We start from the raw sequence: 16816 nt of genomic DNA on the forward strand, positions 1-16816 counted from the left end.
ATTGCCAACATATTGGCAGATAGGTTCAATGCAAACTTTACTCCCCCCTCACCCCCCAAAGGGCCTATAACTATACCAGTTGGTTGTAGAGCCCAGGCAATCACAAACACACAGGTAAAAACAGCACTCTCTAAAGCCAAAAACACATCATCTATGGGACCGGACAACATCCCAGGCTGCGTCTTACGCGAACTCCAAAATGAACTAGCCCCCCACCTAAAGTCCATGTTCAACCACAGCCTCACCACAGGCTATGTGCCCAGAGAATGGCACACAGCAACGGTTATCCCACTCCACAAAGGAGGAACCACCACAGATGCCGGGAACTATAGACCTATTAGCCTGACAAGCCTGGTCTGCAAGGCCATGGAACGTATCATCATGGAACTCATAAACAAAGATATAGGTAACCTCAAACTTTGGATGCTACCCAATTTGGATTTGTAAAAGGTAGGTCACGTCTCCTAAACCTGGTAGACTTCTTTGAAACAGTTGCTAAGGCCATAGACGAGGGCAGGGTAGTCCACACAGCCTACCTGGACCTCGCTAAAGCCTTTGAAACTATTCCTCATTCAGGAATCATTGATAAACTCACCAACCTTAGCATAAACCCTTACATCATGAGATGAGTGGCCAACTGGCTCATGGTCAGAACCCACACGGTAAGATTTGCTGACTCCAGATCCAACTCCAAACCAGTGACAAGTGGAGTACCCAAGGGTTCAGTCTTGGGACCCCTCCTGTTCGGTATATACTTCTCTGAAGTGCGAGCGAACACCAAGGGTCTATGGTTAACCAAGTTCGCAGATGACTGCAAACTGGGTGCTATTATCAATTCCCCTGCCGACGTAGACATCCTGCAAAAGGGCCTCACCGAGACTGACACCTGGTATCAAAATCATGGCCTCAAACTAAATGCCAAAATGTGTATTGTTATCCCCTTTTGCAAAAACACTATACCCATGAATTACCAAATAGGGGGAAGTACACAACACAGAAAGTGTAATAAGAGACCTTGGGACCCGAGTGGATAGTAACCTCTCCCTTAATAACCACAGTGGTCAGAAAATCTTTCTACGTGGCCCACTTACTCGCAAAAGGGTTCGCATCTAGAAATAAGGAAGTCATCATTCCCCTCTACTCATCACTTATCAGACCCCTCATTGAATACAATGCCTCATTTGGGATGTACCTCACAAGACACCTACAACAACTTCAGAGGCCCCAAAAGTGCCTCACCAAGAGGATTACTGGCCTCAAACAATTGCCCTATGCTGACCTGCTCAAGAAACTCAAACTCTACTCGGTCGCATACCGCTTACTCCGGGGAGACCTCTGTCTGACATACAAAGCTATGTCAAACCTGGAATTGTTGGACATGCTCCACTTGAAGAAATCCCAATCTCCCCGAGCTACATGCTCTAGGGACCTAAACCTCATCACAACAATAAATAGGACATGCTGGAGGGATAGATTCATGTCTGAGACTTCCCATGCTCTGGAACAAAATTCCCATCCACATCAAGCAGAGCTCGTCATTAGCGCTATTCAAGAGAAACCTTGGTAAGTGGATGGGCGATAGGAAGTTCACCCCTGGGATTATGTCTGGGGCACTGCTTGATAGAGCGGCAGGAATTTAGCAATACATGGGTGGCGAAAGCCAATACACTGTTGGCTAGGCTTGCTTTTGCCCTCGGGCCAATAGCCTAGTACCTACCTATGAACCTATATATTGATGTATTCTACTGAAACTTAATATTTAAAAAAAAAAAAAAAAAAGAGAGTTAAAGTAGGATTGTTATTTAATAATTAACTATCAGATATGGCAGCTTCTTACATTATAAATGGCAAAATAGTGTTGTACATGACTTAGTGACTCAGTGGCATTTTGTGAATAGAATCTGAAATACTTTTTGAATAGATGTTAACAATGTTCTGTGTTCTAATATTAATGGGATTGTCTACATATTCTGCAGTAGAACTAAGATCATCCTGCCATATTTCACATAAATTTCTCTTCATAACAAACAGTACAAGAGTTCATATTACTCTTTTAAGACAATTATTATTTTAAGATGATCCCCTGTATGCAGTTTGAACTTAATGTCTTCTATCAAGCAGAGGATTTAGATTATAAGGTGTTAATAGACTTTATCCTGTAGGTCAAGGTTTGATTCCCACAGCCTCCATTTTCCTACTTCGTGACTTGTAGCAAGTCACTTAATAAGCAGACAGCACGCCAGAAAAAATGCCCTTGTGGATATGTGATATACTCTGGTTAGCTAATACAAATAATTACAGCAAATAAATGACCTCCGGAGCTCTGTTTTGCAAGTTACGACTTTCTTGTGTTGCAACTTGCATTATTTCTGTCTTCTCATTTATTAATTTCCAAATGTCAGTTTACTAACAACAATTTATGTTTATGAACACTGAAAGTGTTTATGCTAATACATATGGGCTTGTGTCTGTAGTCAACACATTATGAAATGTCAAAGTTGCACAATCAAAGTACTGTAGCTGCCTAATCTTGTCTGCTTTTTCTTTTTTTGCAGGAATACTTTTATCCAAGATATGTAGGTGAGTGCAATTTTGGTGTTAATTCCATATGAATGCAACTTCACATTTGTACAGTAGACATGAGTGCACATAGATTTATTTACACTGCTAAAAGCTGCCATTCTTGTTGTTTTTTTATTAGAAATAGCATCCATGTGTTTCAGGTCAGAGGAATCTTCTCAGATGATATAATATTTCACATACCTCTCAACTGTCCAAACGTTTTCAGAATTTCCAGATTTTTGCTTCATATTTTTACTCTATTCCTCATAAAATGTGTGGTTATCTGGCACATCATAGGGATGATCTGAAGATAGAAGTCACTAAATGACATACGTTTGAGTTTTAGACTTCATATCCTTCAGAAAATGTATGTTAACACAAACCCGTTTACTGTAGCAACTTTCTGTGTTTAAAAAAGCAATATTTAAAATCTGTCCCTATTTTTGGGCCTTTGCTCCCCCCATTTTGTCAGGCTTTGTCCAAATTTCTTGCACTAGCAGTTGAAAGGTATGATATTTCAGTATTTTGACAGTGCATTTTAATTAAAAAGCATTAAGAAAGGGCTGGTTGGGATGCAGTTACCTTCCTTTTATATTTTTAAAGGAATCCAGTGTGACAGCTTTTCAAATGTTTAGGAATGTGTGAATTGTTGTCCTTCTATTATAATATTGCCTGCAAAATCTCAGCGGAAAAGGGACATTCTTCATTTCCTGTAGACTTCATCTATTTTGGCCGTGAATTCTTTGTTACAAATACTTGTGGATTATAAAGGATATTGTCAAATTCAAAGGCACACTTACAGTACTGTAAACATTTCTTCATGCCAATCACATTAAATTTCAATTGCATTAGCAGTGGATATAGAATTTAAAAAGTTTGATCATATGTAAACTGTAGTGATTAACAGAGGAAATGAAGAAAAAAAAAATGACAAAAAATATATATATATAGTGTCGCTCTTCTTATGTGCATTAAGAAGACCTTGAGGCTTGGTTGTTCGTTTAAGTAGTTTATTGTATACAGATACATCAGTATGGATGGCAGGAACATTAAACTTAAACTGTGTAACTGACTGACTACATACTTGCATGCTCACACTCTGGCTGCTCACTCGAAGTGGCACTCTTGCTTGCAAGTGCTCAGTATTTATATGCATGTGCTGACTCCCTGGAAAGCTTCTTGAAAGGTATATCACTCACACTGGTCTACGTAGAGTTCAGCAGGAAGTTGTTTGGAACACTTGCATAAATAGACTGCAGAAGAAGAACAGAATCTGCAGATCATTATCTAGGTCCACCAGTGTTGTCCACCTAAAATCTTTTAGCTTGATTAGAGACTTGAGGGGAACTGAATTAAAGTTTATTCTACTTAGTAAGAACACCTTGTAGAGATCAAAGGCTCTTCAAACATTTGATGGGAAGAGTAACTTTTTAGGTGCTCTCTGAAATCTATAAAAGATGCCCAGTGCTGGGTCATTTTACATTATGTACCTCTGTACACTGTATTCCTTCATTTCAGCATGGTAATCTGATTAACAGTAATGCATCATTCCTGGCAGAATTGGTTATAAAAGTGACGTACGGTGATATGTGCTCAGCTGTGTATTCACCATGGCTGTAATTAACTTCAAGTAGTAATAAAGCTTAGTGTATGTAGTTTAATCCAATTTATTAAAAAGAAACAATTTTGACTAAATTGAAAAGGCTGCCTGAAGAATAATTGAAAGTCACAACATGGTTTTCCCATGAAAGCAAACCAGGCAAGGTTAAAAACATGCAACCACATACCTACAGAAGAAAGTGGAAGTCATGGGGTTATTTTCTTTTATTTATTTATTTTTATTTTACATTTGTTGACCGGGATTGTCCGACTGAGCTGAAGAGCTCTTTTTCAGAGGAGGCCTGGGGAGAAAAGCTCCAACATATTAAACAATTTTCATTATAAATTAGCATGAAACAGCAGTGTTACAGGATTATTACACAGCATTAAGTAGCAATACAGTGTTATACAGTGTCAGTAATCAGGAGTATAGCAAAACTATTTCAAGATGTATAAAAAGAAATTTCATTAAGATGAATATAGTTTTTGGGGTAAGTAGTTACAAAAACCCAGGTTTATCATATACTGTAGTTGCGTGAAGGCAAGACAATTACAATAGAATGTTTCTCTGAGGTGATTTGCTTAATAGATTTTTGAAGACAGTAGAAAGAGTAGTCAAGGACGATTAGAGAAAGCTAGTGACCCACAGAGAAAAAAATCTATATCAAAACTAGCAAAAAAAAAACACTGCACACAATGCTGCCTTCGCTCAGCAAACAGACTCCTTGTCCAAACAACTAAATCTCTCAACCTAGGTGGTGACGCGCTATTTGCCAACACCACTGGTAAAATATGGAATTCTCTCCCAAATAACATCACGCTTGCAACTTCTCTAAGTCAATTCAAAAATAGTCTAAAACTCCACTTCAAGTCACACTGGCTATGTCCTTGCTCAAACCCAGACTAGCTCTGTGCCATTAACTAAAACATAAACAACTAGCTAAGATGATAAGTACTTTGTATACTGTGATAAAGAAATATGTATCCTGTCTAACTCTATGTCATTATACTGCCTACCGTCCTTGCTAATATGTTATTAATGTTACATTTGTAGTAATCTCAGAAATAGTAATGGCAGTCTTGTACTTGTATGTAAATAGCCTATGTTTTTGTTAAGTTCTTTCATCTCATTTACTGTACCTAATTATCAATGTAACTCTGTTGGAGCTTTTCTCCCCGGGCCTCCGCTGAAAAAGGACATGTATCCAGTCGGACCATCCCGGTTAACAAATGTAAAATAAAATAAAAATAAATAAATAAATGCACACACACACACACACACACACACGTATATATATATATATATATATATATATATATATATATATATATATATATATATATATATATATATAAAACAAGGTCCTATGAATATCAACGTTAATAAAACTAGCACACAGGATACCAAATGGAGAACAACAAGGGCCAACGGCCAACAGGTTCTCAACAAACTAACTAATATAAGGGCAAAAAACACTTCTAAACTCTTCTAACACTATTAAACACTATCTAATAATAAGATAACTAGCTACAGAATCAATAAAGTGATAATAAAGACAAAACGTTTAAACTTAGCCATGGCCAAGCAAGAAGCACTTCTGAACTCGTAGACACGGCAAACGAGATCTGGGGATTGTACTAGTGCAAAACCAAATAAATTTGTGGAATAGTGCAAAAAAAACAATAATCCAAAAGTAGGTGCACAAAACCGGAAGCGGAGAACTCCAATTTAGTTAATTAATTTATTGAGCAAGCGAACACCATAAAACGGACGAACAAAAAATAAATAAAAAAGCATAAACGTCTTCACAGTCACAATATGCGTTTTTGTCTTATTCCATAGACTTCATCAGATGACCAGTGCATAACTTGATACCAATTTATATTAAACAATTAATTAAACCACCAATAACATATTCTTTTTCACATTTAAAACAACCAATAGTAGCTTCACCTAATTAATAATATACTTAATAAGACGAAAACGCATATTGTGACTGTGAAGGCGGTTATGTTTTTTATTTATTTTTGGATTGTACTAGTGCACTATGGGATACCTACCTAGCCACGAGACAACTAAGAGACTTTGAGCTTTGTAATAGGCCGAGTCAGAGCCGAGAATCTGCTCTGAACCCATATGTAAGAAGGAAGTGCGAGATGGACTACAAACATGGAACGTTATAGTGAGTACATAACTTATTTTTCATAGATTATAGGTTTATAGATTAGTACTAGGCTAACTGCCCTTGTGGACCATCCATTTTAAGCCTAGCGAATTACCCCATGTGAGAATCAAACTCTGCAGCTTGTGTCTGTAAGGTAAACACCTTAATCATTATGCCAACCTCCCACACAAGTGACTCCTTGTCTAGCCATCACCATTATACTGTAGTCTTGGGAGCAAAAAACATTGTTTGAAGAGGGACCAAGGAAATGCCAGTGGTTTCCTATCCCACTTCCTGAGATGTCTGAAAGATGTACGTAGGAAGTACATTAAAGTTAAATAAGAGTTTGAGATATAAAACCATAGTAAATATAATAATATAAGCAGTTTCCAGCTATGCAAGTTAGCTAGGGCTATGGAGGATATGCTTTGAATAAGATCTTTATTGAGATCTCTGATAGCTGCCAACATCAGTGCTGGTTGGACAACCAGATATTGAAAACTGACTGGATTCAACAAAGGTAAAATGCTCAATAAAAGAGAATGAAGGTTTGAAATAGCCTGTAATAATGACTGGTGTCCTTCCTTGGGTCATTATTATCCTGCGAGGTAACTTGACATCTGTCTGGTGTACCAACGCCAAAACTTTCTGGATGCGCCATACATCCATATGTAAGACTTCAGCACAAGGATGTTTGGGTACATTAGTTTATGAGCATGAGATCTTCAGACTATCTTGTCACCAGACTGAACTCTGGGTTTTTGTTCCCATCAGTCTGAACACCATGCTGTCATTGCTGCTACCATTGCCTAGAATTACACAGACAGCTTAGTACCGCATTGGGGAACCATCTTTTTTCTTGCCTTTATTACAAAAGATTTGCTAATGTCAGCTAAGAGGGGGAAGTGTGTTTGTGGTAGGTAGATCCCTTATAAAAACCTCCACTCCCAGTGTTTTTGTCTAGGGGCTGAGGTATGGTTAGTTACCAGTCCACTGTGCTTTGTTAGATTGAACATCATGCCTTAGAAAAGGAAAAAAAAAACTTGACATAGAGGGATACAGTCTAAATGAAGTAAGGCCAAGCTACCTGTCATAAACTTGAAAAATGATTTGAGAGTCCAAACACTTCAGTAAGTAAATGAAAACTCAATTCTAGTAAGAAAATGCAAATTCCAAAACTTACTGTTATACCCCTAAAGCTTTTTTTTTTTTTTACAGGGTCGCCCCTGTAGTACAACACACCTACATTTTTCAGATATTAATTCCAAACGTGCTGTACCACAGAGTAAGATTAATTTAGTTTTGCATGTCCTCACAGGAAGTGAGCGTACATTACTAGCAGCACCTCTCAGTATTGCATGAGAAGATAGTACAGTGCAGTTTCAGGTTTAACATTGCTGATGGTTTTGAAACTGCCTTTTAATTTCTGATAAATCAGTAGTTCCTTTTTCTTGGGCTACAGACTTATACAAGCAGTAATTGCATAATACAGATCTTGCACAGTAACAGAACTGTTTACCTGAGAACCTCGAAGAACAGATCATGTATAGTACATAGCTATTTCCCGGAGGACCGCCAGTAACAGATCTTGCACAGTATACAGCTATCTACCTGAAGACCTCCAAGGCCATCAGCCCACCTAGAGATTTATGTGTGTAGAAACCATTTGAGGACATCCAAGAAGATGGTAAGGAGTTATTGACAGCCATGCTGAACTTCATAGAATTTCTGCATTCAAGTGGATAACAATTCTTTAAGTTTCACCTTCTCAGACAGTGAAAGAGCAACCATCACCAGTAAAACATACATAATATTCAAGTCAAACAGCACTTGGTGATGGTTGGAATAATGGCAATGCACAAGGGGAGTAGGTGGGTATGTTAGCCAAATCCTGTGCAATATGTACAATATCAGCATGACTTAATGTGCCATGTTTGTTGTCCAGTCTTCTTGGTACTACCTATGTCCCTATGATCACCTCTTGGATTATTCTGTTCAAAACTCTGAATAGCGCAGAGAGCTTTGGAGATCTAAGAATTGTTGTTATCCAGAATGATGGACAGGCACTTAAGATCCCCAAGTAAAATGATTGTGAAAATAATTAAGAATAAATAACACGCCCTTCCTTGGTTCTCTTCCCCATGTGTTGTACATGCAAATTACAAATCTGTATAATGTGATGAGGAAATCTAGCTACAATTCTTAACCAAAATTCCAACACTGAGAAACAAAAAAATCAGTAATTTGCAAACTGTGGTACCCTTATTATACTGAGGGCCACCCCTCATCTTTTCCCAAAAGAGTGTGTTGTGGAGACAGTGTTGCTGTCCCAGTCTTGACTACTTCTCACCCTTTCTAGAAGACTGATGTGTCTCATGTAGAGCTACCAAGTTTGGGGCAAGGTGCCTGCGCAACACGGACATCCTGACTGTTTTTATTGGATAGTGAATCCTTTTACTATTAATACTTGAGTGCCATTCCAAAGCAGAAGGGACCATAATATCTCATTATTAGAAAATAAAAAATAAGACAGTCATATGGAAAAGACATAACATGAAGACAAAAAACAAAAAGCTTTTGTTATACTTCTGTCTAATACAAAGGTGTCTTATGACAGATGTAGTAAAAATAACCCAGATGTCATATACTAGAAAACTGGTAAAAATGTCTAAACAAAAGTGGATTATATGCTAAATCAAAAGTTATGCTAATCTAACCACAAAACATAGCAAATATCTAAACAAAAGTACCAGGACAAAAGAAAATGGGAAAATGTATTATACGAATGTCAGTTAAGAAGGAAGTCATTGTTCTGCTGCTGTGCTTTCTTATGTCTCAGTTAACATGACTGCAGCATAGGCTTGTTTCAGGTCTGTCCCTCGCTTCACTCCCCAATCTCATGCTTTAGAGAATTGTTCATAATAGCCTGGATGAAGCTGCTCTTTTTACTTTAGAAAGACAGTGTGTTCACACAGATTAAGCTGTTTGCATTTTGATCTTCAAAGACTGCAAAAAAGGGAATTTAATTAATACTTACTTCTTTATGCAGAAATATTCAAGTTTTGTTAGCAGTGTGGGCAAAAAAAAGAGGGTATTTTATTGTCATTTCCTAATAGTTGGAGACACTTGTGTGTCTGTGGGATGTTGCTTGCTTTGTCTGAAAAAACTATTTTCTAACTCACTTGCTTCTAAAATAAATAAAAATATGTAAATAAAAATGAAACAGCCAAGGTAGGCATTCAAGCCTGATGACATTTTAAACACCTTTATTAAATTATCACTTGAGCCTTAGGCAAAAATACATCAATATAAAAGAAAGCAAATCTTATCATGTTTCCAGTTATATACATTATACATGATGTATGTTCTTTTTTATAACCATTATCAGTCCAGAATTGCATTCTGCACGTATCATTCCCATAAATTCCATATTATATGCATTGTGCTCCTTTCCTTTTCTAAAGATTCCACTTGCAGTTCTGTTGTCACTGTTAAATGTTCAGTACATCAAATACAGTTTGTTTTTCCTTTGATTTCCATGTTCTAGTAATTGTTTTTGTGATAGCCACCAGAATTAAACTTAACAAGGCCTTACTGTCACTGGACAATTTAGATCCAGTGTCCCAGCTCAGAAGTATCATTTCCTTAGTCACACCCATTTGCTTACCCAATATTTCTGACAGAGGACTCTCTCTATTGGGAATTTTTTAAATTTGCCAACTCTTTACACTTCCAAAATATATGTTCCCATTTAGCTCTTTCTTCCTCATCATAGCTACAACATTTGCCATCTACCTGAGGAAAAATTCTTTGAAGTGTGCTTGGGGAATAAAAATACCTATGCAAGTACTTCCAAGCCAAATCCTAAACCTTCTGGACTTTGTTGCATACTTAGGAGCCAAGCATGTGTTTTCCCATTGTTCCTCTTTAATTGCTTATCCAGTGTCTCTTTCCAGTATTTTCTGACCTCCTCTGATTCTTAGTTATTTTGCAGTATTTTATATGCCCTACTAATTATCCCTTTTTAACGGCAGTATCTGTTCTAGATTCAACTAAAAATTGTACCAGAGCAGGTCTTTCACCTAGCATTCCCTTGTCCCTTTTTCTTTGCCTTATACTAAGCCTGATGACATTTCAGTGTGTGTGTGTGTGTGTGTGTGTGTGTGTGTGTGTGTGTGTGTGTGTGTGTGTGTGTGTGTGTGTGTATGTGTGGGTTGGGGGACATACTTCACCTTCATTTTCCAGGACAAAGAAGTCATGTTTTGTTTTCCCTTTCATAATGACCCAGGTTATAAACACAAGGTGAATAAATTATAGGTACACAATTTAGCCTGTCAGTCAACATGTTTTGGGATTAAACCAGATTATCCAAAGAAATCTGATGCAGATGGTAGACTATGTGGACTCCATACAGACAGAGCAGACAAAAGGATTTAAACCCAAATTCAAGAGCTGTGAGGCACAGTTCTTACCAATCAACCAGCAAGATACCCATGGAAGAGCAATTAAAAGTAGTTGTCAGCTTTGGTCAATATCCATGAGGCAGACAGACTTTGTTTTTTATTCTTACTACTAAAAAAGCATGGCTCATAGTACTTCGCATGCAGTGAATTGTTTGGGTGTTAAATGTAAGTTGGTTTTCACTCATTTTTTTCAGAGGAAGGCTTCTACAGTAATAGATGGGGCCAGTATCTTTTCAAGAGTCGTGTAGCAGCTTTTATTGGCACTTGCAATTTGTAAACTGTAAAAAGTGTTTTAGTGTGAAAAAATTCACAAGTTGGTAAGATCTGAGAGTAGCTTTGTGTTTTCTATGCCACATTTAGCATGAAATATGACTTAATTTAAGTGATCTTGCTGAATTAGCGCTGCAGATATATTTTTTTTGGGGGGGGGCTGTACATTGTTTTGCCTTACTTCTTTATTTTCTTTTCTTTTGTTTATTGTAGACTCACCAACGCATGTATGGTAAGTCTGCAATAAATAAATAAATTTACTACTTGATGTGTAAGGTAATGCCTCATTAAAACTAAGGACTGACGTAGCTTGAATGGACTTAGAGAAAAATGAATAAAATGTGCAAGAGTTTTGCATTCGATTCCATTTAAGGTTTCCAGATTGCATTACATGCCATGGTGAGATGTTCTTCGTCTTTCACTGTTGCAGTCATCACCTGTGGGTTATCCCTGCTATGGTAGCTCTCGGCTGGCCCGAATAAGTCAATGTTTTTCTGTGTCAGCTGCTGTCGCTTGCTGCCTTACGTCAGGATGTCAGTGCTATAAAGGAAGGCAGTAGACACCATTACATCAGTCTTTCTAGCCGTGGAGCCCATAGCAAAAGCAGTTCGCAAGTGTACCGGTCGGTCGCTGCCAGAGTCTGAATTACAGCTGAAAACGTCTAAAGCTAAATACCCCATTGGGGATCCTTTTTTCTTGCACTAACCGATGTCCGAAAAAGTTAACAATTGTCTCACCTGTGGAAAGCAAATACCAAACCAAGACTTCCATTCATACTGCATCACTTGTTTAGGCCCAGACCACGACGTCCCCCGTTGTTGGTTCTATGCCCTCTTTAACATGAGAACCATTCATCGTAGAGCTCTTATTGTAGCCATGTATTTTTGTCTTCAGTCTTTGCATTCCTGAATGGTGTCTGTCAGCCAACAATCTGTAGACATTCTGAAAAAATATAAGGATAAAGATAGAGACAAACCACACAAGGCTAAGCCTTCCGAGAACTCTACCGCTAAGCAGGTCGTCATTTCTCCGGAATTCAGTGAGGTGCCTTCACAGCTCCTGATTCCCAATTCCATACCTTCGCAGGCTTCTACTGAGACCTTTTTGGAGTCCGGTATGCCGCAGAAATCTTCTTCATCTTCCGAGCCTTTGGCTGTCTCTGTCCTGGTTGGGTCCGGAGCCGCAACACAGGCACTGGCTTCCGAGGAGGTTTTTCACTCTACCAAATCTAGACAAAAACCACCATCTTCTCTGACAACCGTTTCTCTCAGACCGATGCATACTTGTAGGTCTAGAAGCAAGGCCACTCCTAGGAAAACTACCTTTAGCCACCATTTTACTCCTGCTCTGCCACCCCAAGCTGAAATGCTTAAAATGGCAGAGGATCTTATCGGGGTAGTCAGGCCACACCTTCTAAAAGGAAAAGAGACCTTTATCCTGAAATACTGACAGAACAGGATTCTGAGGAGTCTGATTATTCAGATTTTGAAGAGGAACAACAACCTCTGACTGCTTATCAGGATTCGGATGCAGAGGAATCCATTCCTTCTGCCTCCCCACCAGAAGATCTTTCCTTTGGGGAAACCCTTCACACCCTCAGGGAACATTTCCACTGGGAATCCCAGGACGTCCCTCAGTCTAAGAAAAGAATGAGAGATTCTAGACCTGCCCCAGCACAGACCCTTGGCCATCTCCCTAATCTTAGAGGTCGATGTCTTCCATGAATCCAGCTTAACTCCTGACACCCTCCCACCGGCTCCCAGAAAATCTGACAGGTATTACAGAGTACTGGATTCTCACAAATACCTGTACAGAAATCCTTCTGCAGACCCAGAGGTCATTACACATTACACAGGGACCAAAAGGAGCCAAGGCTAGTTCTGCAAAGAATCCTGTTCCTTCTGACAAGGACTCCAGAGCTCTGGACAGATGGAGTAAAAAAGTATACACCTCTGCAACCTTAGCTATCAGAGCACTCAAGTCTCAGTTCCACATGTTAAAATATCAACAACACACTTTGGAACTATTAAAACAAAAGATTTCAACCTTTCCTGATTGTGCCAATTCGAAAGAATTAGCAGATTTACTGCACTCTACTTGTCAAGTGGCTAAACACTCATTACACTGTGGCTATGATGCCCTAGAAGCCTCAAGCAGGGCAGCAGTGTCAGGATCTGTCATTAGGAGACATGCATGGTTGAAGGAACAGCCTCTCCCTGATCATGTCAGATCTAAATTACTTGATGCACCCTTGGATAAGGACCGCTTAAAGCAGAAGAGGTGCTTAAAAAGGTGGAAGACAAAGCAAAATCTATGTAAACAGTAAAAGATTTCAGGTACAACCTCCTAGGGTCAGCAGGAATTTTCCCACAAAAACTGGTCCTTTCCTGCACGTAGCAGACAGGGGCAAGGTAAGCCCTGCAGGGACAGACCACCCAGACTCCTATCCCAGAGACAGCAGAGAACCAAAGGCAGGGAGTTCTAAGCCATTCCTCTATGGCAAAAACTCTCAATGACTCCCTTTCCCCCCTCTACCCTCTTTTCGCTGAACAAAAACTAGGAGGAAGGCTCTCCCTCTGCAAAGAAAATTGGCTTTCTGTAACAAAGGACCAAAGGGTCTTAGAGATCATTTTTCAGGGATATAAATTATTCTTCAATGAACTCCCAATTCTAAGAGGGTACCCAGACTTACCTCCAAATCAGCGGGCAGAGGCATTGAAACAAGTCCAAACTCTCATATCCCAGGGGGCAGTAGAACTTGTCCCCTCAGATCAAACCAGCAAAGGTTTTATTCCAGACCATTCCTTGTTCTCAGAAAAGAGGGAATTTGGTGCCCCATCCTGGATCTATCCATTCTGGACACCTTCCTGGAGTTTCCCAAATTCAAAATGCTAACTTTGCAGCAGCTGCTGCCTATGCTGACAAAAAATGCCAGGTTAGTTTCCCTAGATCTAAAAGATGCCTAGCTCCACATCACCATAAGGGAATCCTGCAGGAAATTCCTTCGCTTCAGAGCAGGCTCACAACACTTTCAGTTCTCTGCGCTACCCTTTGGCTTACCTACTGCTCCCAGGGTATTCACCTAATGCTTAGCCCTGGCCATAGCCTTTTGCAGACAGAAAAATGTATAAATTTACCCTTATCTAGACGAATGCTTCATTCAGGCAGACTGCAAAGAAAAGCTCCATGACATCTTGCATCCTTCTAATTCCTCTGGCCAGGCTGAAAATTCAGTGGTACCTAAAGAACCTGTGGTGTCAGCACTCTCAACCTCTAATGACCTCTTAACTCAGGTGGGGGGGGGATGCTGCACCCAGACCTGCAGACTCCCAAACTATCAGCATGGCTAATACTCTAAAGGCAAGCAAGGGGCCCCTGTTAAGCAAACAGGTCCTAGACATTATCACAGAGGCCAGAAGGCCCAGCACCAGAAAATCCTACACAGGAAAATGTAAAAGATTCTGTTCCTGGATTCAGTCCAGAGGGGGCAGTATCTCAGAACCTTCCGTCCCTCTTATCCTGGGCTACCTAGTGGAACTACTTAATAGTGGCCTCTCCTTCTCCTCTATTAAAATCCATGCCTCAGCCATTTCAGCTCATTTTGATACAGAGCAGTCCCTGTTCTCCTATCCTTTGATTAAACAATTCCTCAGAGGGGCTTCTAATATCAAACCTCCCAGAAGGCCACCCACTCCAGCCTGGGACCTGAATTATGTTTTGGAAAAACTAACTTTACCACCCTTTGAACCTGCTGCTTCAGCAGAACTAAGATACCTCTCCTGGAAGACTGCTTTTCTTCTGTCTATCACCTCAGCCAGAAGGGTTTCAGAGCTTTAGGCACTGGTGGCCATTGAGCCCTTCATCATCTTCCATGCAGACAGAGTCTCCCTGAGGACTAATCTCTCATTTATGCCCAAAGTAGCATCTAATGCAACTCTCAACCAGGCCATACGTCTACCCTCCTTTCCTAACCCTCAAAACAAGGGGGAAAGAATTCTGCACTCACTAGACATGCACAGACAGCTCAGATACTATTTGTACTGTACTAAACCCTTCAGGAAAACAGACCAACTACTTGTCAGCTTTGTCCCAGGGGCAGAGGGGAAGCCCATTTCCAAACAAACCATTTCCAAATGGATATCACACTGTAGCCATTTCTGCTACAGATTGCATGGGAATCCCCCCAAGTCTGTTTGAACCCATTCCACTAGGGCAGCCTCCACTTCCACAGCATTCCTCAGAGGAGTTCCCACCAGGGACATCCTGGAAGCTGCCACCTGGACTCCTGTCCATACCTTTACCAAGCATTACCACCTACCTCTCTTTTCTAAGGCTAGGGCAGGGTGTGCCTCTGCAGTTCTGCAGGGCATGCTGACCCATTCCTAGGTCTCTTACTAATCCTACCACCCCTCTCCTCAGCTTTGGGAATCCTCCCACAGGTGATGACTGCAACATTGAAACACAAAGAACATAGTATAGTTGTGTACACTTGCCATAAATGTAGATGTTCAAGTGTATTCATTGTTGCAGTCCTGGTTTCCCACCCTCCTTCCCCCTTATATCTTCTTTCTTTAGGGAGACATGAGTTTCTAATGGTGGCTTTTAGCCACCAGGACCACTTTACCATATTTACTTGGACCTCTGACTGGTTAGGGCAAGAAAAACTGATGTAATGGTGTCACCTGCCTTCCATTTATAGCACTGACGTCCTGATGTCAGGCAGCAAGCAACAGCAGCCAAAGCAGAAAAATGTTAACTCGGGCTGGCTGAGTGCTACCACAGCAGGGATAACCCAGAGGTGATGACAGCAACAGTGAATACTCTTGAACATCTACATTTATGGTAAGTGTACACAACTGTACTTTCTGCAGTCACTTAGAAAACAGAAGTACAGAGACGCTGATAAATTGCTTATGTGTGAGGGGGGTGTTGCTTGAAGAATACAGTGGTTCAGGCAGACATGAAACACTGCAGTCTGTATGGCTTGTTCAGTTTGCAAACTTGTGTCTTCTTTCAAGTTCCTTGTTTTGTTGGTTTGATGGACCTCTACTAGAGTACATAGGACACCAATAGCTCAGTTTTCAGTGTACAAAGAATACTGTGTTATTGCCTTACCATCCTGAGGTTATATTAAGTTTGCATTGCAAATGTGGTTGCACAAAGAAGCTGATTCTGTGGAAGCAGCACATGGAGTCATGATTTTAATTCATTGACAAGTACTGTGATCTGACAGCTAGTAGTAAGTCATAGCCAAACATTGGCAGCAAGAATATCCTCAAATTGGAAATATACCCATACACTCAAATATTCCCCATTTGTAAGAAATAAACAACTGTTAAGAATGGAATATGTCACTTTATTTTACATGTTTGCAGGTATTATTTTGTGCAGTATTAATAGGGAAGCAACATACAGCAGCATTGTTGTGATTGTACAAAATACTGATAGCCTCAGGTAAGGAACACAGTGCAAGAAGTTGTGATGTTCTGCCATGCACATAACACCTTAGCAAGTGTAAGCTGTATTAAATGTATACAGACTTAATTTGCCCCTGTAAGCTGTATTAATTCTAACACACTAATGTAAAGGTGATGCTCAGTAGAATACACATACAGAATAAGGTGGTACAGAGGGAACACGAAATTGGAAAGGTAATCCAAAGAACAACTTGAAATTGTATTAAAGAGTTAAGCACTTTCACTCACAAAAAATTAGTAGAGAACTTCATCAGAACTTTGTGAAAAACTGGTCCCACCT

The 16816-nt window shown here is 39.8% G+C and overlaps 1 protein-coding gene across 1 annotated transcript in view; it reads left to right on the top strand.

The window, feature by feature from the left end:
- PROS1 (protein S) overlaps positions 1 to 16816 on the top strand; it is a 1920390-nt gene that overhangs the window by 369541 nt on the left and 1534033 nt on the right. The window contains exon 3 of the mRNA XM_044071115.1: positions 2556 to 2580. Within this exon, the coding sequence (XP_043927050.1) occupies positions 2556 to 2580 (25 nt within the window). The remainder of the gene's footprint in view (positions 1 to 2555; positions 2581 to 16816) is intronic.

Source organism: Protopterus annectens, chromosome 5.part0, assembly GCF_019279795.1.
Source record: "Protopterus annectens isolate FY-2018-M chromosome 5.part0, PAN1.0, whole genome shotgun sequence".
Classification (NCBI taxonomy): domain Eukaryota; kingdom Metazoa; phylum Chordata; order Ceratodontiformes; family Protopteridae; genus Protopterus; species Protopterus annectens.